Below are 22,735 nucleotides of genomic sequence, written 5' to 3' on the forward strand. Positions count from 1 at the left end.
GAATCAATGATCTTAAAGGTGTTTTCTGGCCTAAGGGATGTTATGATTCTATGTACAAGGCACCATGTATCTATGCCCTGATAAAAAAGAAAAGGAATTAGTAAGCAATCTGCCCCTGGCCTACCCTGACTGAGGAAAATAAAGAGAGCACTGCTGAGACCAGTAGGACAGAGAGGCAGGAGTGACACTAATAAGAAATCCACACTGCTTCCTAACCACATGACATAACTTCTGGGGAGGGGGGAAAGGCAGCATGCACCAGCCCAACTTCAGCAAACATATCCCTGGCAGGCTGCAGGAGCAATGTAAAGTCTCTGCACTGGTATCTTAACAAAACTTTCCCAAATACACACACAAAAAAGTCACAGCAAACAAACCCCAACCAACCAGACATTTATAGCAACTGCTTACCTCTGATATGGAGCAAACTGATCCCAAAGCTTCCCCACGGAAACCATATGTTGTCAACCTGTCAAGGTCCTCAGAAGAGCTGATTTTGGAGGTGTAATGTTTAACTGCCATAACTGGGACATCAGCAGCCTTGATTCCATTGCCATTGTCTCTTACTTCTATTCTGTTAAACCCGTAATTCTCCTACAGGAGAACAAAAGAGCGCTGAAACAACCCAAAGAATAAAGACAGAAGTTTGAAGCAGCCAAGGTTGCAGCTTCTAGTCATGCAGACAGAAGCGGGGGGTTTGCTTACTTGGAGAAACTGAGCAGCTGGAAAATGTTAAAACAATGAAAATGCTTCCAGTCTCAGGCACAACCCAGCAAGCTGTAAAATGAAATGGCCAAGTTTCCATGCTCTAATGTGCTTTTCAAGTAACTCAGAGTTCATCATAAAATCATAGAATGGTTTAGGTTGGAAGGACCTCAGAGATCATCTGCTCCAACACCCCTGCCATGTGCAGGGACATTCTCAACCAGACCGGCTTGCCCAAGGCCCCATTCAATCTGGCCTTGAACACATCCAGGGAGGGGACATCCACAACCACTCTGGGCAACCTATTCCAGAGTCTCACCACCCTGATGCTAAAGAACTTCTTCCTAAGATCCAGTCTGAAAATGGAAAATGCTCTTTTTAATTGATTTGGGACCTCAGACTATGGAAACACGTGATTATTGCCTGGTGAAACCCACTCTGATTACAGAATCGCAGCATTCCGGCATGGTGGGGGTTGGAAGGCACCTCTGGAGATCACCTGGTTCAACTCCCCTGCTGAAGCAGGTCACCCTGAGCAGGTGGCCCAGGACTCTAATGCTCAATTTGGTTTGGAATCTCTCAAGAGAAGATGACTCCACAACCTCTCTGGGCAGCCTGCTCCAGTGCTCTGGCACCCTCAAAGGGAAGAAGTTTTACCTTAGGTTCAAGTGAAACCTCCTCTGTTCCAGTTTGTGCCCATTACCCCTTCTCCTATCAGTGGCCACTACTGAAAAGAGCTCAACCCCATCCTTGTGACCTCCACCCTCTAGATATTGATCTGCATTGATAAGATCCCCTCTCAGTTTGCTCCTCTCCAGGCTAAACAGCCCCAGGCCCCTTGGCCTTTCCTCATCACTGCAGTGCTCCAGTCTCATTGCCTTTGTAGCCTCTCTCTCCAGTAGTTCCCTCTCTCCCTTGAGCTGGGGAACCTAGAACTGGACACAATACCCCAGATATGGCCTCACCAGGGCAGAGTAAACGTGAGGACAACCTCCCTTGAGCTGCTGGCCACACTCTTAATGAGCCTCAGGATCTCACAGATCTTGGGCACAAGAGCACACCAGAGGGCTTCCTTCTCTGGCTATCTGCATGGCTCTACATTGGCTCTCCAGTAAGAGACAAGATCTGTGTAATCATTTTTGAATGCTCTAACACTTTCTGTTGCTTCTTGCAGTTACTGATTGGCTCACAGGATCCACTTCTGGTACCCTTACCCACAAAACACACGTACACTACTCACTTTGGAGTGAGGAGCAGAAGCAAGCTACTATGCAGTCTAAATATTGAGAGGACAGAGGTCATCACAACCCATCGTGATGACAGCTACCCTCGGCTCACTTGAGACAAGTAAATATGCTCCTTGGCATCTACAAGAAATCATACTCCAATGGAAAACACTTGAGGCTCATTCAGGAAAGACAGCTGAGGCATGGACAAGGAACCAAGCTGGAATTCAGCTGCCTTCCTAAGCGTGAGCATCTAACACTTGATTCCAGAGCAGGTTATGCATTCACTGTTATCTGCAGAAAGGACATTGGATGTGTCTTATCAAATCAGTAGCTAGAGCTCACCATGTGGTAATTTATACTACACAAACATCTAGCATGGCCATCAAACTTTTCCACTCTTTTCATTTTCACCTTCCTGACAGTATTTTGTGCTGAGCATTAAATCTGCCAGTAAGCCCAACCCTGAATCAGAATGAATCACAGAATGCTTTAGGTTGAAAGGGACTTTTAAAGGTCCTCTAGGCCAGCTCTCCCATAGTAAGCAGGGAAATCTTCAACTGCAACAGGGTGCTCGGAGCTACAAACAACCTGACCTGATATGGTTCCAGGGATGGGGCTTCTACCACCTCTCTGGGCAACCTGGGACAGTGTCTCACCACCCTCACTATAAAATATTCTTCCTTGTACCTAGTCTAAATCTCCCTTTTAGTTTCAAACCATTACCCCTTGCCCTGTCACAACAGGCCCTGCCATAAAGTCTGTTCCCAGCTTTCTGATATGTCCCCTACAGCACTGAAAGGCCATAAGAAAGTCCCCTTGGAGCTTTCTCTTCTCCAGGCTGACCAACCCTAACTCTCTCTGCTTGCCCTCACAGCAGAGATGCTCCAGACCTCAGATAACTTTTGTGGCCTCCCGTGGACCTGCTCTAAGAGGCTCATGTCCTCTTTGTGCTGAAGGTCATATTTTAAAACAAGCAGTTAGAAAAACTAATTTGAAAGTAGGAAAAGTATTAAAGAAGGTGAGATTATTTTTCCCCCCAGGATATACTCAGGAGCACAAATATGCCTCACTGTTGCAGTGGGGCCTCAGAAATTTTAATGGACACTGATTTGGGACCATTTTTATTTGAGATTAAAATATAAACACTGTCAATATCCACCCATTCCCCAAACCACAACAGCCTAAAAACCAGGTTTGCAGCAGAACAACTTTCTGTGCATCTTCTTTTCCATCCAACTCTTTGTAAAGAGAAGGAAAGAGGACTTACCAGTTTAATATCAATGTTTGTGGCATCTGCATCCAAGGAATTTTCTATCAGCTCCTTCACCACACTGACAACTGATGTGATCACCTGAGAACTTGAAAGCAGACGAATAGTCTCTGCTGGCAGCTGTTTCATAGTGGAGTAAGACTCAGAGAAGCTGCACAGAAAGATAACAGAGGAAGAATGTCAAACTGTGCATTACAGACACTTTTCTAAGTGGGTGTTTCACACTAAGTTTTAAGTGTAGGCAGAAGAGTCAATTGTGGCTGAAGAGCCAAATCTTCAAGACACTGTAGGACTCAGCTTCCACCATGCTGTATGTAAGATTTCCACTACCTAAATTTCACTGAAGAAATGCGACCTGAAGGCAACTGCTTTGCAAGTGGGAAGGAAGTGAGGAGAAGGCGCAGTGGTGCAAAAGTCATATTCAACAGCAGTATGATCTATTGGCAACCATGAAAACCAAACCAAACCCAGAAAACCTGTGTGCCCTGTCCTGGTTTGAGCTAGAACAGGACTAATCCTGCGCAGTGATTCAACTTCTCTGCTCGCTGATGGCACTTTTTGCAGTTCAGGGCATGTTTGCACAGACAGTGGCTGCTGCTGCTGGCAGTGAGAATGCTGATGGGGAGAGGTACTGCCAAGGGGTTGGAGTCCATAAAGGCTCTTGCTCAGACTTGCTCCTGTGCAGACCAAGGTCACCACTAAATCTTGTGTGGCATGTTGAGGATGCAGAGTAAAAGGCTGCACCTGCAAGGAGGAGGGGACAGGAAACCCTACACTGATCAGTAAGGGATTCTATCCCATGGACATCGTATTCACAAGGGATGACCAGAGTCAGGCCTCTTCTTAAACCATCAGCATTGCAGGAGAACTTTGTCTATTCTGCCTTCAATCCCAATCCACAAGTTCCTGAATCCAGTTCTTGTTTGCCACTGAGTCCAGTCTGGGATTTCCCGAGTGCCTGCCCACAGCATCAGTGGTGACAGGGGTTGGGTTCAATATTGGGTTTGTATCTATTTCATTGTATTGTGACTATTTTCACTAAAGCAGTTTTTCTTTCCCAATCCATTAGTCTCCCTTCCTTATTCCTTTTCTCTTCCTTTTGGGAGGGGATAGTGTTTAAGAGAGCATCTGTCACTCATTTAGTGGCCAGCCCAGCCCTAACCCTTGACATGCCCTCAGCTGAGTCAGTTTATTTCTCTTTGTCTCTATCTTCCACTTGAAAATGGAGATGCCTCACATAATAAAGCCACTGAAAACACTTTAAAATGGCTGCAGAACTCCTGCTGCACTACAGAGACACTCTACCATGAATATATTGTAAGTGAATCTGCACATTTTTGCAGGCATTTCTGTTTAAGTGCCCAAGTAGAGACCGTTAACCAAGCTCCAAGAAAAAACAACCCCAACATAAAAAGTCCTTTTAATCCTTGCTGCCTGACACACTCAGCCCCAGTTTTTCATGCATATGAGAAAGGGAGGAGAAAGAAGACTGCCAGGCAGCTCTTCCCATCTCAAGAATGGTTCAGACTTGGGTCTCTTTTCTCCACAGCAGCACTTTTTACTGGGTTACACTACATGGTTTTATTCACATCCAAAGGTAAACAATCCTGCCAACTCAGTCCAAGCCCTGTGCTGGACAACACAGACTGCACACTCAGCACCTGTCCCAAGGATATGAGCACGTGTGGAGGAATGGAGCAAACCCACACCTCCTCCTGATACAGCCAGGACACGGTGAAGGGCTGTGGCCAACACCCCAGAGCACCACTACCCCACAGGGCATACACAGCTGATAAACCATTACAGTGCACTCCTCCTTCTAAAGGCTGCAAATGTAAACACAAAAGACAAAGCAAAAATCAGATTACTTGGGGGGAACAAAAGCACAAGGTTTTGAAGAAGCAGCAGCAGCAGAACTTTTACAGAGGTTTTGCTTTATACTCATTATTCAGACTCCAAAGGTGGTAAAAAGACCCAACAACTCATCTCTCCACCAAGCAAACTGGGAAAGGCACACAGGATGACGGACCAACTACTGATGACAAGTGCCAGATCACAGCTGAGTGTTTCCATCACGACTCGCTGACTAAACCAAGGGAGGGTCGTAGAAGAGAAACGCTGCAGATCCCAAAGATAAGTTTTCTATGAGGTGTAACCGCTACAGGCTTCTGTGGAGAAGAACCAGCTTCCGGAGTGCCCTTCTTCCCTGCACCCAAACGGCCCTGTGGCGAGTTTGAGCTTCATCACTGATGCAATCCTTTAACCCCTCTGACACCCCAGCAACAGGGTAATATTGCAGGCCCCCAGGATCTCCCTCGGCTTTACAGCTCCAGCCTCACGGAAGCCCGGCGCAGCACCCACACCCTCCTCCAACCAGCACCTCTCGCAGGAGCCCGCCACAACACCTACAAGGAAAATTCCTCAGTTTATGAGCGAAAAAACGAAAGAAAATCTGCAGATGAAACCTGTAGACGGTCACTCTGGAGTTTATCTACACCACCACCGCGAGCCCTCAGTTCCCGCTTGTTTTTCGCTCTGAAAGCACGGGGGCGAGGGGAAGGCGGGGACGGCCGTGAGGAACGCCCGGCTCCCGCCCCGGCCAGCGGGCCTCGCTCCCCCGCAGGGCCCGGCCCCGCCTCAGACACGACCGCCGCACCGCAGCCACCCCAGCCAAGGCCTAGGCCCAGGCCCAGGCCCGTCCTGTTCTGCCCGGGGCGGCAGCCGGTCCCGCCGCGGTGCCGCCAGCGGGGAAGCGGCCTGGCCTCCCCTCCCCAGCTAGGGCCTCGCGGAGCGCGGCGGCTTCTCGACGGCAGGTAAGCAGCAAGCTGCCCTGCCCCGCACCGCCCCTCCCGCTGTTCACAGGCGCCCGCGTCCCGCACGGTCCCGGCTCTGCGCTACCTGCCCTTCGCGGCTCCCCCGCCGCCGCTGTTGCCGTTGCCGCCGTGGGCGGTGCGGGCGGCCCGGCCTCTCCCCGCCCCTGGCTGACAGCCCTGCCCACAGGGCAGCCGGCAGGCTCAACCTGCGGCTGGCGGCCCGCGCTCCGCTCCCGCCGCTGCTCCTCGGCGGCCGGTGGGTCTCGGGAAAGGGGGTGCCGTGGTGGGAGGGCGGGCCGGCGGGCTCGGCTGGGACTGCCGTGTACGTCGCGGTGCTTGCGAGCAGGCCCCGGGGCGGGCGGCGGCGGCGGCTGGTGCCGCGAGGCCCAGCCCCGAGGCGAGCGGCAGAGGCTGGTGCGGCGGGAGGGGATCTGCCGGGGAGCCCGCTAGGTGCGTGGCTGGGAAGGGAAGTGGCTGTCGGCGGGGAGCCCGGCTGCTGCGGGCACAGCGTCCCGCCTCTTCGGTGCGGCCGGGGGCCTCGCCGTGAGAGAGGGGTACGACGCGCTGGGAGAAGGCGCCTGTCTGGGGAGAGAAGAACCGCGAGGGAAAGCCAGGAAGAGATGGTAGATGATGTCCAGCTCTCTGTCTAGGTACTCGCTCAGCGGCGGTGCTGCATCCCAGTGAGAGAGGAACAATCTCGCTTCCTCCATCTCAGGTAATGTGTTCCCGTTTTGAAATACTTTGCAACAAGTGTTGATTAAAATCAGCTGTGCCCGGGTCAATGTCGGGTTCATCTATTCTTATTCTACAGCCCATTGTTAATACTGCAAAATACTCAAGTGTTACAGGGCTTTGGAGCACTAAGAGAGCAGAATGAAAATACTACCTTTGGTGGTTAAACTGTGCATTTATAGGCTGATGAGGAAGGCAGGTAAAAACATCTTCATCCTAGTCCCATAGGTGAACAGAAGTAGTCTGACAGCTGACATGAATACAAAGTATGCCATGATTTTTTTTGTTGTTTAGTTTTCATTACAAACGTTAGTGCAGAAGGACAAGAGTGTCACCTCCAGTAAGTTCTGTCTCCTGAAAAAGTCAGCATTGTGAAGTCATTCTGTGTATCTCTACCTGTCTGTCACTCAGAAAACTTCTGAACCTGTTGGCTAATTTCAGCCAGATTTGAAGGATGGAAATGTCTGTCTGAAAATTAACAGGTGGGGAGAGAGGGAAGAATCTGCTATCTGCACTCTGCTGCAAGAAAAGCAGGCAGAAATTGGTCCTTGTTGGTTCTTCTTAGCAGTAGGTGGCTGGGCAATTGGTATATGCAGAATTATTCACTACCCATCACATGCACAAGAAACAGGAGGAAAATTGCCTGGTACAGGAACAGGAAAAGGACTGCAGATGTTGTGGTTGAAGAAAAGAGTTGAAAGGACAGAAGTTACAAAACCTGATTTCGTACAGGTTTGCAACTTCAGCTTACTGGGTTTTTTTAACGTCCCTGCTGTAGATGGCTTGTGGATTGTATTTGTTTGGCTGTTTCTAAACAAACAGTTCCCTGTTTGTGCTGACTTCTCATCAACCACCCTTTGAAGATTCCAAGATGCATCTTGCTTTAGGCTCTGTCCTCCTTCCAGACCTGCTTATTTATGCTGGGCTTTCCCCAGAATCTAAACCTGAGTGTGCTGAGTACTCTCTGTAATAGTCGTCTCCATCCTCAAGCAGATGTGTTTTATAGGGTGAAAATGAACGTAGGAGTCGCCCACAGCGAGGTAAATCCAAACACGCGGGTGATGAACAGTCGTGGAATGTGGCTGACCTACGCGCTGGGAGTCGGCATGCTGCACATTGTCTTGCTCAGCATTCCTTTCTTCAGTGTCCCTGTTGCCTGGACCTTAACAAACGTGATTCACAACCTGGTAAGTACCCCCTCCTGTATCAAAATTGGAAAAGCCATTTGCATGTATTTGTTTTTTTATAGCAGGAGAAGAGAAAAATGGTCAGGCTGTGTGGAGAATGAACTCCAGCTAGCCAAAACACCACCTCTTCTTGGCTTATCCATTGTTAAATGTGTTGCTGAAATGCTGTGTGATCACTTTGGGCTTAAGCACAAAAGACCTGAGATACTCCTTACATAGCTTAGGTATTCTTTTAAAGGGCATTTAATTAAGGTAGAACCTTGCAGGCATAAAACCATCATGCCAGCTGACTCCCACAGGGTTTGTATATTCTTATGCTATTAACAAATGTTTATTATTCAGAAACATTGTGTGCTCTGTTATTATTTATAATAGTGTATTATTTATGATCATAGTCAGTAATGATTGCTGGCTGTTACATTGCTTGTGTGTTACGTTATTCAGCTGTGCTGTATCCATAAAGTGCATTGCATTTTTAGCTCTTGGCTTTTATCTACCAATGTTTCAACATAAATGTGATATTATCCTGAAATGTTTCATGTCAGCACTTCACCTGTTTCCTTGGACAGAAACATTTGTGTTCTTTTTCACCTTGTTTGGATTTCTGGTCAACCTAACTAGATTTTAGCTCAGAATGACTTGAGCATACAGCTTTGTCACTCTACCTAAAATCATAGAAGGCTGTAAATTGTAAGGGACCTTTAAAGGTCATCTAGTCCAACCCTCCTGCAGTCAGCAGGGACATCTTCAACTAGAGCAGGTTGCTCAGAGCCCCAAACCACCTGGCTTGATACAGTTCCAGGGAGGGTACATCTACCAACTCTCTGAGCAACCTAGGCTAGTGTCTCACCACCATCAGTGTAAAAAAACTAAACCTTCCTTGTGTCTAGTCTAAATCTCCCTCTTTTAGTTTCAAACCATCACCCCTTGTCCTGTCACAATTGGCCCTGCCAAAAAGTCTGTTCTCAGCTTTGTGATAAGTCCCCTACAGCACTGGAAAGCTACAAGAAGGTCTCCCTGGAGCCTTCTCTACCAGGCTGACCAACCCAAACACTCTCAGCTTGTCCTCACTGCTGAGGGCTTCCAGCCCTTGGATCATTTTTGAGGCATCCTCTGAACGTTTTACCAGGTCCACATCTTTTCTGTGCTGAGCGTTCCAGAGCTGGACACAGTACTCCAGGTGGGGTGAAAACTGGAGGAGGGCAGACTGCCAGGTGTGAAATCAGTGGGTTCAGAGTGATCTTTAACAGAGCAGTCATGCCACGCTCGCATCAAGCAGTCACAAAGTCCAGTGTGGTGAAGATGATCAGGGAGCTGGAGCACCTCCCCTATGGGGACAGGCTGGGAAAGTTGGGGCTGTTAAGCCTGGAGAAGGCTCCAGGGAGACCTTAGAGCAGACTTCCAGTACCTGAAGGGGGCCTACAAGAAAGCTGGGAAGGGACCTTTTACAAGGGCTTGTGCTAGGGCAAGAGGGAATGGATTGAAGCTTGAGGAGGGCAGAGTTAGACTGGAGAGTAGGAATACATTCTTTGCAGTGAGGGTGGGGAGACACTGGAACAGGTTGCCCAGGGAAGTCATGGATGCCTCCTCCCTGGAGGTATTTAAGGCCAGGCTGGATGAGGCCTTGAGTAACCTAGTGGGAGATATCCCTGGCCGTGGCAAAGGGATTGAAACTAGAAGATCTTCAAGGTCCTTCCAACCTAAACTGTCCTGTGAATCTATGAAGGAAAAGCAGCCAAGAATGGACAGACAGTATTGCACTGGTAGCTGGTGTTCCAGCTTCTGAGGGTTTGAACCTGGTGGGGGCCTGAGCAAGCTTTCAGAAGTTTTCTTGCAGTATTACCAGTATTTGTAGATAGAATTTTGCTTTGTACAGCCTCCACCTCATGACTCTGTTAACACTGTTAGGAAAGTGTTATGTGGAAATACACATCATCAGCCCTAAAATTGCTAAAATTCTGTTGATTTCACACCATTTTTACCATCTGATGTAGAAGACACAGCAATGGATTGGTTGTCACATAGACCTAGGCTTTAACTCTGACTGTAGCACTGTCTGTACAATCTCAAATCACTTCTTGTCTCTTCCTTCCTCTTCAGTGGTTTGTCTTCACAAGCTCACAGCTCTTCTGGGTGGGAATTCATTTTCTCTCTCTCTCTCTGGTTTTTTTTTAACAACACCTTGACCAATGCAACAGGTACAAAAATCTACAGCTCAAAGTGCTCTTTTTTCTCTTCCCCAGGGAATGTATGTGTTTTTACATGCAGTAAAGGGGACTCCTTTTGAAACACCCGATCAGGGGAAAGCTAGGCTGCTGACACACTGGGAACAGCTGGATTATGGTGTACAGTTTACATCTTCAAGGAAGTTCTTCACAATCTCTCCTATCATTCTGTGAGTTCCAGTCTGTTATTATGGAGTTCAAAAACTGCAGCAAAATGGGTTGGGAGTCACATTCTGAAAGCATTTTCTCTCTTTCTGTGGCTTGCTTGTCTGTTTCTACGTCACAGGAGTAGGTATTTACAGGCCATATCATCAACAGTCTTTTCCTGCACCACTTGACACTCCACATACTGAGGTCAAAGTTTGTAAACACTGTTAATGGGGCAGGTTTTAAAGATCATAAATGCTGTGAGGAAAACTTACAGTTAACTCTTGAAGTTCTTTGAAGATTGTGAAGCCGCAGAGATTGAAAGTCTAAGCTCCTGCAGCACTTCAGCACACGGCAGCATTTACTAACCATTTTGCAACTCCTGAGTTAGGAAAAGCCTTCATTTTATGGAGTCCAGGCCTTTGCATGTTGCTTTTGCCTTGTAAAGGTTGTCTTCTGTGTACATGAGTTACATAAGAAATGTATCACTGCCCGTCTCTGTTGACACAAGTCTGGTTGTGTAACTGAAGGAAATCAGATACCTATTTCGCATCTGAAAAGTCTTTCTGTTTTCCACTGAAGGAGGTTGTCCACTTGTATAGTGGAGGGGAGAAGATGCTGCATTGTGTCTAGAAAGTTGGGTCACAAGTGATAGAAACTGAAAAAAAATCTACATAGACTCCTCCAAAAAAACCTCTTTCTTCAAAGGTAGCTTCCTACTTCCTAGCAGTGAGATGAAATTGTTGGCTGAAAGCCTGAAGGAGTTGGTAGTCAGTTGGGTTTTCATGCAGCTGAACAGGTTGTGACCTAGCTTTAAAACATGCTGGAAGCATCTGTTGGATGTGAAGCATTTTAAAATCATGGCAGTCACAGATGTGCTCAGCAAAAATGATTCTTGCACTGAAAAATGCTGAATGCTTTGCTGCTGAGCTTGCCAGGGTAGCAGAACTGCGAGTATTTTGGTAACAGATTTGACACACTTGAAATCCTGGTTATAAAACAGCCTAGTGGCTGCAGAAGTCAGAGACTCCAGCTCGAGGGGTGGGTAGAGCTGCTGGAGGAAAATGCAAACAGCTGCTTTTTAGCACCTAGAGAAGTATGGGGAGGAAGAGATCTAGTCCATAGTTTTGCTCTAGATACCTTGGGGATCATCTAGTCCAAATCCCCTCCTAAAGCAGGGTTCAGCCAGAGCAGGTTGCCCAGGATCACAATATCCAGGTGGGGTTAGAATATCTCCAGAGGAGGAGACTCCACAACTTATCTGGGCAGTCTGCTCCAGGGCTCTGGCTCCCTTGCAGGAAAGACGTTCTTCCTCATGTTTAGGTGGAACTTGCTGTGGTCCATTGCCCTGTGTCCTGTCCCTGGACACCACTGACCCCATCCTCTTGCCTCCCTGCCCTTTAGCTGTTGATCAGCCTTGAGAAGATCCCTCCCAGTCTGTTCTTCTACAGGCAAAACAGCCCCAGGTCTCTCAGCCTCTCCTCATCAGAGAGATGCCCCAGTCCTTTCATCATCTCTATACCCTCCAGTAGTTCCCTGTCCTTCTTGAACTGGGGAGCCCAAAACTGGACCCAGTACTGCAGATGTGGAGCAGTCAGCTGTTAACCAGTAAGATCACTCTGATTGCTAAAGCCCTTTCATCAGCTGTGCTTTGTTTGTTTATTTTTCAGCCAAGGCTGTCACCAGCTAAACTTGCTCCCTCTTTTCTCACAGGTATTTCCTGGCCAGTTTCTACACCAAGTATGATCCAACACACTTTATCCTCAACACAACCTCCCTTCTGACCGTGCTTATCCCCAAGCTGCCACAGCTGCACGGTGTTCGAATCTTTGGCATCAATAAGTATTGAGCAGCGGAAGGTTTGACACTGACTGCCGCTGACGTGGCTCCTGCTGTTCCTCAGGTGAAGGAAACAAGTTGCCTGCTGTACTGTGGATCCAGTCTTACTCGGTGAGAGATGCTTTTACATCTGAGACACAAATCCTACTTCCCGTGCGTTATCTGGATGAAAATTGAGTTTATAAGAACTAAAATGCATTGGAAACCTCCAGAAGAAAGATTTCTGTGAAGAAGTGGGCAGGTCCAGCTCTAAAGTGTGATCCCCACTAAGACTTTTTTATGTCTGGCTGATGCAAGTGACTTGTAAGGAAAATGAGCAACAGCTGCGATGGGGAGCAGCATTTCACCTGAAAGGGAGAGCAGTGTTTCTCAAGTAGCCAGTCAACCATAACGCAGCTGGTCAGGTTAGATGTAAATCCAGGATCCCTGATACCAAGGTCTGGGGAGGCTGCACTCTGGGAGTGAAAATAGCTTCTCTCTGCTGTATGGACTGTAGGTGGTTGTGCTTGTTATTGTGTTGTAAAGGTCTGTCTCAGCAACAGCTACCATAAACCAATGGTGTAAGTCATGCCTTATCTGCTCTTGTGATTATTTTGTCACAAAGAAGAAAGTCCTTCGGTGCCAGCTCAGGGGATTGCTACATCCACTTGATGGCTCGGTCCATGTACACTTGACACACCACTGCTGTTGGGTCGGTTTCGTTTTGCTCACCAGGAGACTGACTTTTCTATCTGTAAATGGGACAGCCTGGAAATCTGAAATTTTTCTTCAAGTGTGGATTTTTGGCTGTTTTTTCTAGTACTTGACTGCTGGCTTACTCTTCATTGATTGAGAGGCCTGCAATGGTGGGGGAAATGGTTGCTGCTGTGTAGAAGCCGCACTGTCAGAAGACACAGAGAAGCTCTCTGTAGGCTGTATCTTAGGGTAGGAGCCAAGGTGAGCAGGCAGATCACAGGGTCTAACTTTGTTTTTACAGATAAAGGCAAAGATCATTTGCATGTCTTGGAAAGGTGAAGGAATGCTGTAGTTTCACGGCACTGTGTAGTGCAGAGTAACCTTGCAGGTAATCAGTTCTGGAACTAGGCTGATGCAGGTACGTTTAGAGCTCTGAGCACTTCATTCTCTGTCTTGAAAAAAGGATTCATTTTGAAGTCTGCCATATGTCTGCTATCCAAAACCAGCTCGGATTTAACAGAAGACTTCCATGTAAGACTTAACCTACGTTTTGGATGCAGTGGCAGCCAGTGTACCGGAAAGACAAAAGAAAAAAAGGAAAGCCCCCAGTGGCCTACTTCTTACATTGCTGAGAGAATTTTCTGTCTGTTTACCTTCTTGATAAAGATACTGTTAAAAAAAAAAAGTTGTGGGTTATGATTTTTTTTCTGTGTAATTGGAAGCATTTCTTTGTGTTGTTTGTACTGAAAGTTACAGCAGGGTCATTTAAGTGGTGACCATCACAAGGCTCTGCTTTCTGAAAATCAGGGTTATGAGAGCAAGTGACAAAGATCTTGGAGAGGTGGGGGTGGGTCTCTTCTCCCTAGCAACAAGTGAAAGGACAAGAGGCAACAGGCTCGAGTTGAACCAGGGAAGGTTTAGGTTGGATATCAGAGGGAACTTCTTCAGTGAAAGGGTTCTCTAACACTGGAATAGGCTCTCCAGGGGGGTGGTTGAATCCCCTTCCCTGAAAGTGTTAAAAGAGGCAGAGATGTGGGGCTGAGGGACATGCTTTAGCACCCAAGTTAGAGAATGAATGGACTTGATGACCTCAAAGGTTTTTTCTGACTGAAACAATCCTGTAATTCTACTCTATGATTTTAAGGACCCAGGATGGATTTAGCGACAGAGACTGCGGTGACATACGTTGGGCAATACCGGGACACCCAGTACCGGGGCAGGGAACGCCTTGGGGAGGGCTGTGTGAAGCTCTTAACTTGCGGCACTGGCATTAGTTGCTCTCCTGCTGATACAGGCATTAGATTAGGTATTGTAATATGTATTAGAGTAGGTGTTAGTGGGTAAATGTATGTATAGCAAAATAGAGCTAAATTCTTTTAGAATCCGACTATGAAGCTGTCTGGTAAACTGTTTTACGTATTTTACAATGAGAACCAGTAGGCTTGACAAAGTAGCTCATTCTCAACTACCCTCTACGCCTGCCGGCTCGCAAGGAGGCAGGAGCGGCGCGTCCCCTCCAGGCGGGTCACTCCGCGCCTGCGCCGGGCGCGGGGGCGGCCCCGGAGGAGCCGGTGGGCGGGAGCGCGCCCCGGTACGCGGCGGCCGTGCCCCCAGCCTGCGCCCGTGGGTCGCGGGCTAGGCCCAGCAGCGGGGGCCCGAGGTGTCCGGCCCTGGCGGGCGCTGCCCCGCTGCGGCAGCGTGGCGCTGGGAAAAGGGAGGGCGAGCGGCGGGCGATGGCGGTGAATCGCGATACGGAGGTACGCTGCGGGTGCGCGGAGAAGCGGGCGGCGCTGGCCTGGCGCGGGGCCGGGACGCACCTTGCCGCCTTCGCCTGCGGCGGCTCCGGAGGCCTGCGGAGGATGGAAGCGAGCCTCGGCCGCTGAAACAGCGAGGAGGGCGCTTAGAGACGGCGCTGCTGACAGCGGGGAGTTGCACTGTGTGCGGGGGGCACGCGGGGCGAGCTCGCCCTGAGGTGCTGCGGGTCAGGGGCTCACGGTGCGGTTTGTGACCCTCCCCTAGGGCCGCAGAAAGTGCAGCAAGGGTGGGTGAAGAACTCTCTTGAAGCATGTTAAGGTAAAGCAAAGGCGTTAGCTCCCAACTCTAAAATTGTTTGGGTTTAAGGTCTTAAGTATCGATCGTGTGCATTGGTAACTTTGGAATGAGTCTCCCCTCCCAGAGAATCACACCAGAGCACTTGGGTGAAAACCCTCCCGCAATGATCAACTGCACAGCTCTGTTGTAGACGCAGCTACGAGATAGATTGTGAACAATGAGCAACATTGCCAAAAGCCTTCTGAAATCAGTCACATGCGGGCGGGCCGTGTGGCTGAGGAGCAGAAGCACTGCTTGCTGTGGAGAACAGCGCTTTCGGCAGCTGGTACTGGGAATCGAGACGAGCTGCGATGACACCGGCGCTGCCGTGGTGGACGATGCTGGCAACGTGCTGGGAGAGGCCCTGCACTGTCAGAAGGAAGTCCATTTACAGTAAGAATATGCTCTGCAGTCAAAGTACACTTTTCTCGGTCGCTTTCACCTTACCAATGACGTTATTCTTGTAGTATTGTCCACCCAGAGGTCCTGTCTCAGCCACAAAACTCAGGGAGAAGTGGACAGGTGTAAAGACCTATTCCTAAGGCCACAACACATTCTACTTGAGATATTACTGATGAGTGAGGAGAGAAATGCTCTGCATTTAGGAAGTTTGCTCCCATATTTTCTTTCCAAAAGAGCCAGATCACTTACCTGGCTTGAATTAAAGATGGAAGCATTTTTACTGTTAAATGCACCAAATGCCTCATTTCTTTTGAAGGAAAGTTCCTAGAATGATGGAGTCATAGAATGGCCCAGGCTGGAAGGGACCTCAGAGATCATCTACTCCAATTCCCCTGCCATGAGCAAGGGATGCCTCTCAAAAGTTACTCAGATATAGGTGTTGGTGGCTAAGTACATGAACTTACAAGTGAGGGCTTGTGAATATTTAGGTGCAGGCACTGTTTTGGAGTAGTGTTGAGGTACATTTAAAGAGGTATCTTTAAAAAGGGCAACTCTCATCCTCTTCTGACCTCAGCATAGTAATTTTGCTCTCAGTGCGGAGATGCCTTTTACACAGCATCTGAGAATGCATTAAGGAAACAGGCAGGTTATGACAAGGTTAAGAGGAGTCTGAAATCCATTACAAAGTGTACAAATATAATTCTTTGTTTCCACTAGAACAGGTGGAATAATTCCCGTGGTGGCACAGCAGCTTCACAGAGAAAACATTGAGCGAGTGGTACGAGAGGCTCTTCGTGCCAGTGGAGTTTCTGTTCCTGAGCTGGCAGCTGTTGCAACTACAGTCAAACCAGGCCTGGCCCTCAGCCTGGAAGTAGGGCTGCGGTACAGCCTGGACCTGGTGAGCAGGTACCAGAAGCCCTTCATACCCATCCATCACATGGAGGCTCATGCTCTGACTGTCAGACTGACACATCATGTGGAGTTTCCTTTCTTGGTTCTTCTGCTCTCCGGAGGCCACTGCATTTTGGCAGTAGCACAAGGGGTGTCAGATTTCCTTCTGCTTGGACAGTCCATCGATATAGCACCGGGAGACATGCTGGATAAGGTAATGATGGTCTTACAAGTGGGAATCTAGTTGTGTCTTCTTTTTGTTGCAGTTATATGACATCATCATACTACCAGCAGCAGCCTGAGGACACTCATACAGTCTTCTTCTGTCTCTGTTTGAAATGCCATAGTTTTAAGACATAAGAGGCTGTTAAAAATCTGCATGAAATCAGTTGTGTGTGAATGAATGATACTGTTAGCAAACAGACATTGTCAAGGGTTAGGGCTGGGCTGGCCACTTAATGAGTGACAGAGGCTCTCTGTTAACCTCTCTCCTTTCCCAAATGGAAGAGACAGGGAATAAGGAAGAGAGAGACTGCTGGGTTGGGAAGGAAAACCAGCGTTAGTGAAAATAACCACCACAAAATGAAATAGATGCAAATTGACATGAGCCAATACTGAACCCAGCCTCATCAGTGAGGCTGTGAGTAGCAACTGGGGAAGTCCCAAACTGGGCTTGGCAGCAGATGGGAACCAAATCCAGGAGCTGGATTCTGGAACTAGATTCAGGAACCCCATGGACTGGGATTGAAAGCAGAATGGACAGAGTCCTCCTGTGACAGCGGCCATTGAAGAGGAGGCTTGACCCTGATGATCCCTGGTGTATATGACACCCATGGGATGGAATCCCTTGTTGGCCAGTTCAGGTTCACCTGTTCTGTCCCTTCCTCCTTACAGGTGCTACCTCTGACATACTGTATTCCAACATGGGGCACAAGATTCGTCAGTGCCCTTGGTCTGCATCCCAGCCCTTGGCAGTACCTCTCCCCATCAGCGTTCTCACTGCTAGCAGCAGCCTCTGGCTGTGCAGACATGCCCTGAACTGCAGAAAGTGCCAGCAGTGAGCAGAGACTAAGCTGAGAAGTCAAATCCCTGGACAGAGTTGGTTCTGTTCTAGCTCAAACCAGGACAAAACTGGTGTGGCAAGTTTCATTGACATTCATGATTCAAAGAGGTTGTATGAACTAGAGAGGGTGGACAGTGATGTTTTAAAGGATACTGTCAGGTCAGAACAACACATACCCAATCAGTTCTTAACTGTGTTTTGGAGACTTTGAAAGGCTTGCTTTGGCTTTCAGAATTGAGATTCTGGACTGCTGGGTACAACCTGTAAAGCTGGCCACCCACAATTCTGTTCTCAAAGACACACACAGAGTTTATAACCAGCATTTGTGTCTGTTAGTGAAAAAAGTGGGAGAGTGAGTGGGGTTGGAAGTTGAAACAAACTTCATTTCTCTGGCCACAGGTTATGGCAGTCAGTGCGTTTCCTGTACCATAAGAACTGGGTAATTAGTGTTTTGCCCCAAAATATCTTTGTCCAAACTGTTCTAGAATTGCATTTCTAATTACTCCTGAAGAACATCCAGCTATTGTATGTCTTGACCTTACTGTGGCCTGCTGAGAATTTCATCTTGGGTTGGATTTTATGGCATCTTAATTTTATTCCATGGACTACAAAGCAGTGATGCAGCCTCAGGAGGAATTAGTTGAGCTCTCTGTTGTGAGTGTGTTGTGGGTTTGAAATCAGAGTAGATTTAGATTGGATGTTAGGAAAAAGTTCTTTGCAATGAGGGTGGCTGAGCACTAGAACAGGTTGCTCAGAGAGGTACTTGAGTTCCCATCCCTGGAGACATTCCAGGTGAGGCTCCACATGGCTCTGGGTGACTTGATTTAGTTGAGGATGTCCCTGCTCGCTGCAGGGAGGTCGGACTAGATGACTTTAGAGGTCCCTTCCAATGCAGGTGATTCTATGACTCTATGATTCATTGCTTGCCTAGGTTGCAAGAAGACTGTCTTTAAGAAAGCACCCAGAGTGCCACAGCATGGCTGGGGGGAAGGCGATAGAGCACTTGGCTCAGAGTGGCAACAGGCATCAGCACACGTTCAGGCTTCCCATGCTACAATACCGCAACTGCGACTTCTCTTTCTCCGGACTTCAGAGCCTGGTCAATAAAGCCATCACAGAAAAAGAACAAGAAGAAGGTATTTTTAAACAAAGGTGGGTACAAACTGTGGGTTTGATGCCCTTCATGCTGAGCTGTGCTCAGGGAAAACCCTTTGCTGGTGTATTTTTGCAGGTATTCAAGAGGGTGAGATCCTCTCCTGTGTGCAGGATATTGCTGCCGCCGTGCAGCACACAGTGGCTGTTCACATTTTCCAGCGGACGTATCGAGCCATGCTGTTCTGCATGAAAAATAGCATACTGTCAGCAAGAAATGCAGCTTTGGTGGGTAAATGTTGGGTTGTTTTCTCCATTTTCTAGTCAACTGAAGAAGAGATGCCTTATGGGCCAGGCAAGGAAGATGTCAGTATATATGACACTACTGAAATAGCAGGATTGAGGTGATAGCTGTATAAATATTTACAATACAGCCTGTCATAGTTTGCTTTTAAACTGGAAAGGTATTTTCTTCCCATCTAATCTTCCATAACATTTCAGGCCACATAATTTGGCCTAGTACTCCCCAGTACTTGACAGCTGCTCTAGTTATGACTCTGATCCAGTGAGTCCAATGGTTGGACTCGATTTTTGAGGTGTTTTCCAACCAAAAGGATTCTAGGATGCTATGCTAGATTTAGAAGTGTTTCCTAGCATAGTAAGGTCACATAGCATACTCTCATGTTTTCATCTTCAAAGGTGTGTTTTAATCTCTTAAGAAATGCATTATTTAGTGCTGTCATCTGATGATCTTTCCTTAAAGAGAAAGCTCCATGGAGACCTTAGAGCAGCCTTCCAGTACCTGAAGGGGGCTACAAGAGAGATGGGAAGAGGACTTTTTCAAGGGCTTGTAGTGATAGGATGAGGGGCTGTGAGCTGGAAGTGAGGAGATTTAGACTGGATATTAGGAAAAAATTATTCACAGTGAGGGTGGTGAGACACTGGAACAAGTTGCCCAGATAGGTTGTGGAGTCCTCCTCCTCCTCGGTGCTCAAGGCCAGACTGGATGAGGCCTTGAGCAACCTGGTCAAGTGGAAGGTGTCCCTGCCCATGGCATGGGGGTTGGAACTAGGTGATCTTTAAGGTCCCTTCCAGCCCAAACCATTCTATGATTCTATGAAACAGGATGTAAGTTGAGTGTGACCCTTCAGTACTTCTGAGTGAATGCCTTTTTTCCTTCTGAAAACTGCTTTCAGGTTGTGTCAGGAGGAGTTGCAAGCAATCAGTACATCCGAAAGGGTCTGCAGGCTTTGGCCGATGCAAATGATTTTGCCTTTCTGTGCCCTCCTCCACGACTGTGCACGGATAACGGCGTTATGATCGCATGGTGAGGGCTGCTTCTCTTTGCATGTGTTTCTCTAATGTTCTGTGAAAGCTGACAGCAGAGTGAGGAGCTTCTGTTTGTGGTGGCTGAGCTATCTACATTAAGGTAGTCAGGATTTTTACACCATTGCTTTCTTGCTTAGGAATGGCGTCGAAAGGTTACGTGCAGGCCTCGGTGTTCTACACAGTACTGACGGCATCCGCTATGAACCAAGGTAAGTGACTCAGTTCATCCGTGGGCCATTGCTTCACTTATTCACCATGGTCAATGAAAGGGGAGGGAAGTGTAGACTAAAACCCATAGCTGAAGCTGACGAGGCATATCTTTGCAGTACACAGAATCACAGAATGCTAGGGGGTGGAAGGGACCTCAAAAGATCATCTAGTCCAACTGCCCTGCCAGAGCAGGATCACCTAGACTGAGTTGCAAAGAAACATATCCAGAAAGGTTTTGAATGTCTCCAGAGAAGCAGACTCCACAATCTCCCCAGGCAGCCTGTTCCAGGGCTCTGTCATCCTCAGTAAGTTTTTCCTTATGTTCTCTGCTCCAGCTTGCACCCATTGCCCCTTGTCCTATCATTAGCCATCACTGAGCAGAGCCTGGCTCCATCCTCCTCACACTCACCCTTCACATTTTCATAAACATAAATGAGGTCACCCCTCAGTCTCCTCCAAGCTAAAGAGCCCCAGCTCCCTCAGGCTTTCCTCAGAAGGGAGGTGTTCCACTCCCTTCAGCATCTTTGTGGCTCTGTGCTGGACTCTTCCAAGCAGTTCCTTGAGGTCCTTTTTGAACTGTGGGGCCCAGAACTGGACACAATATTCCAGATGTGGCCTCACCAGGGCAGAGCTTTTAAAAGGTTTTTAAAAGTGGCTTTTTTTTTCAGTTTTACACTTTTCAGGGTAGTTGGGAACTAGAAATTATGTGCCTGGCATTTGTGTGCTTTGCCTCAGGAACTTCAATCACCGTGCATCAGAAAGTCCTGTGCATTTGCCTGTTAACCATCATGGTATGGCAACATTGGAGCACATTCTATTGCAGTCCACTCCCCTTGGCTTCTCCTCAACATCAAAGTGCTCCAGGTCTCAAACTGTGCACTGCTAACGAGCAATCAGTTTGGAGAAAGAATCTGACACATACCATCCGATGATCGTGCTTCATATTGATGCTACTGGTTTTGCTAAGGACTTGTTAGGTTAGATTTGATCTATGGGTTTAAGCATCAGTTGTCCCTGCCCATGGCAGGGGGTTGGAGCTAGATGATCCTTGCAGTCCCTTCCAAGCCCCTGACAACTCTGTGATTCTAAGTAGGTCCTTGGCTTAAGGCAAAACAAACTTCCAGTATCTCAAAAGCACCAGCTGGGCTTAATCCGGGAATTCTGTTCAGGTTTTCCCCATTCCCAGGTTAAGAGACTTGGAAGGGCTCAGGACAACAGCAAAAATAATAACAAGAAAAGGTTGGAGAATGGTCACTTGAAAACCAATAAATTACTCCTCTTCAAAACTCACTTTATTGATCCAGTGGAGGATGTCCCTGCTTCCTGCAGGATGTTGGACTAGATGACCTTTGGAGGTCCTTCCAGCCCAAACCATTCTATGATTCTGTGTATCTATCTCGGTGGATAAAACACTAAGTTTTGTGTGCTGTAAGCTATTGAGACTATCACAGAAGGAGGTCTCTTTGGATCTCTGTAGTGTGTCTTGCATTCATCAGGGAGATGTCAAATTATCAATTAAAGCCAGAATCTAAATTAAACAACATTCTCAAAAGATGGCTTTGAAACCCCAGCTAGGTTGCCTGAGTTTGGAATGGCTACAAATGCAAACATTTCCTCAGTGTAAAGCATTTTTAGGTAGGCTTCAGATGGACCATTGTAATGGTCACAGAGTCCTGGCAGTGCAGGGAACTTGCAGAGCTGCAGGTTCACTGCAAACCAGTTCTGTGCACCTGTACATTTGTGTGATATGCAATAATGTGATTTGTTTCTAACAAATACATCATTTTGGTTCTTTTGTTTCAGAGCTCCCCTTGGAATTGATATTTCAAAGAGAGTTGAAGAAGATTCCATCAAGGTGCCAAAACTCAAAAAGCAGATACGGTGGTTGGCATCATAAATAGTAACTCAGGCAAATAAAAGCAGCTCTAAGTTGTTAATAAGAAAACATTTCTGTGCTGTTACATTTCCTGACAGTATTTGCTTTGCAAGTGATGAAGATCAGTTGCCAGAGAACTAAATGCTGCCTGGAGTCACCACAATGATTCCAGTTACTGTTGCTCGAATGTCCAAGATTTCTAGGTGTTAGAACAGTTAAAAGTGCTCTTGCTAATAAAATCAAGACAAATGAAAGTGCCTCCCCTGTTTACACTTTACCATGTAGTAAGTTTTGTGTGTATATTAAATGTTAAAAATCTACTACTCCCTTCCATGACTGAGAAGTTACAGAGCATGCAGATGAGAAAGCACAGCTCTCAAGATCTCCATGTGTTTGCTGTGCCACCACAAGGGAACTTCAGCAGTACTCAATTTGCTGCAATCAGAACCTGTTCTTAATTCTAGACTAGTGAAATGTTGGTGTCTAGGTCTAGTGCCTTTTCTTGTACAAATGGCTCAGGAAAGTTCACAGTGGCAGTGAGCTGCTGGGATGCAAGTTCTGAATTGTGATGCAAATGGCTTATGTAACTTTGCCTTTTGATAACCAGTATGATATACTTCATATGTCAAGGCCTCACCTGGAGTTCTGTGTGCAGCTCTGCAGCGCTTAACGCAGCAAGGACATGGAGCTGATGGTCCAGAGGAGCACCATGAAACTTACAGCAGCATTTCAGTATCTGAAAGGGACCTACAGAAGGGCTGGGAAAGGACAGTTTAGAAGGCCCTGCAGTGACAGGACAAGGGGCAATGGTTTGGAACTGGAGCAAGACAGATGTAGATTGGACATCACCAGGAAATTCTTTACAATGAGAGTGGGGAATACTGGAACAAGTTGTCCAGAGATGTGGTAGAGGCCCCATTACTGGAGGCATTCAATGTCAAATTTGATGGGGCCCTGAG

The 22,735-nt window shown here is 47.6% G+C and overlaps 3 protein-coding genes across 3 annotated transcripts in view; 2 read left to right on the forward strand and 1 right to left on the reverse strand.

The window, feature by feature from the left end:
• Nucleotides 1-3,383, reverse strand: part of PMS1 (PMS1 homolog 1, mismatch repair system component) — a 50,346-nt gene extending 46,963 nt beyond the window's left edge. Inside the window, exons 1-2 of the mRNA XM_009911208.2 lie at nucleotides 3,202-3,383; nucleotides 412-594 (exon numbers count right to left, since the gene is read on the reverse strand). Of these exons, the coding sequence (XP_009909510.2) occupies nucleotides 412-594; nucleotides 3,202-3,333 (315 nt within the window). The 5' untranslated portion in view covers nucleotides 3,334-3,383. The remainder of the gene's footprint in view (nucleotides 1-411; nucleotides 595-3,201) is intronic.
• Nucleotides 3,384-6,688: 3,305 nt separating this feature from the next.
• ORMDL1 (ORMDL sphingolipid biosynthesis regulator 1) lies at nucleotides 6,689-13,398 on the forward strand. The gene is made up of 4 exons (XM_009911207.2): nucleotides 6,689-6,732; nucleotides 7,756-7,936; nucleotides 10,180-10,331; nucleotides 12,022-13,398. The coding sequence occupies exons 2-4, from the start codon at nucleotides 7,763-7,765 to the stop codon at nucleotides 12,155-12,157; spliced, it is 462 nt and encodes a 153-aa protein (XP_009909509.1). The 5' UTR covers nucleotides 6,689-6,732; nucleotides 7,756-7,762; the 3' UTR covers nucleotides 12,158-13,398.
• Nucleotides 13,399-14,944: 1,546 nt separating this feature from the next.
• Nucleotides 14,945-22,544, forward strand: OSGEPL1 (O-sialoglycoprotein endopeptidase like 1). The gene is made up of 7 exons (XM_009911206.2): nucleotides 14,945-15,306; nucleotides 16,033-16,420; nucleotides 18,201-18,405; nucleotides 18,501-18,649; nucleotides 19,558-19,688; nucleotides 19,828-19,899; nucleotides 21,704-22,544. The coding sequence occupies exons 1-7, from the start codon at nucleotides 15,092-15,094 to the stop codon at nucleotides 21,795-21,797; spliced, it is 1,254 nt and encodes a 417-aa protein (XP_009909508.2). The 5' UTR covers nucleotides 14,945-15,091; the 3' UTR covers nucleotides 21,798-22,544.
• The last annotated feature ends 191 nt before the right edge of the window (nucleotides 22,545-22,735 follow it).

Source organism: Dryobates pubescens, chromosome 37 (assembly GCF_014839835.1).
Source record: "Dryobates pubescens isolate bDryPub1 chromosome 37, bDryPub1.pri, whole genome shotgun sequence".
Classification (NCBI taxonomy): Eukaryota; Metazoa; Chordata; class Aves; order Piciformes; family Picidae; genus Dryobates; species Dryobates pubescens.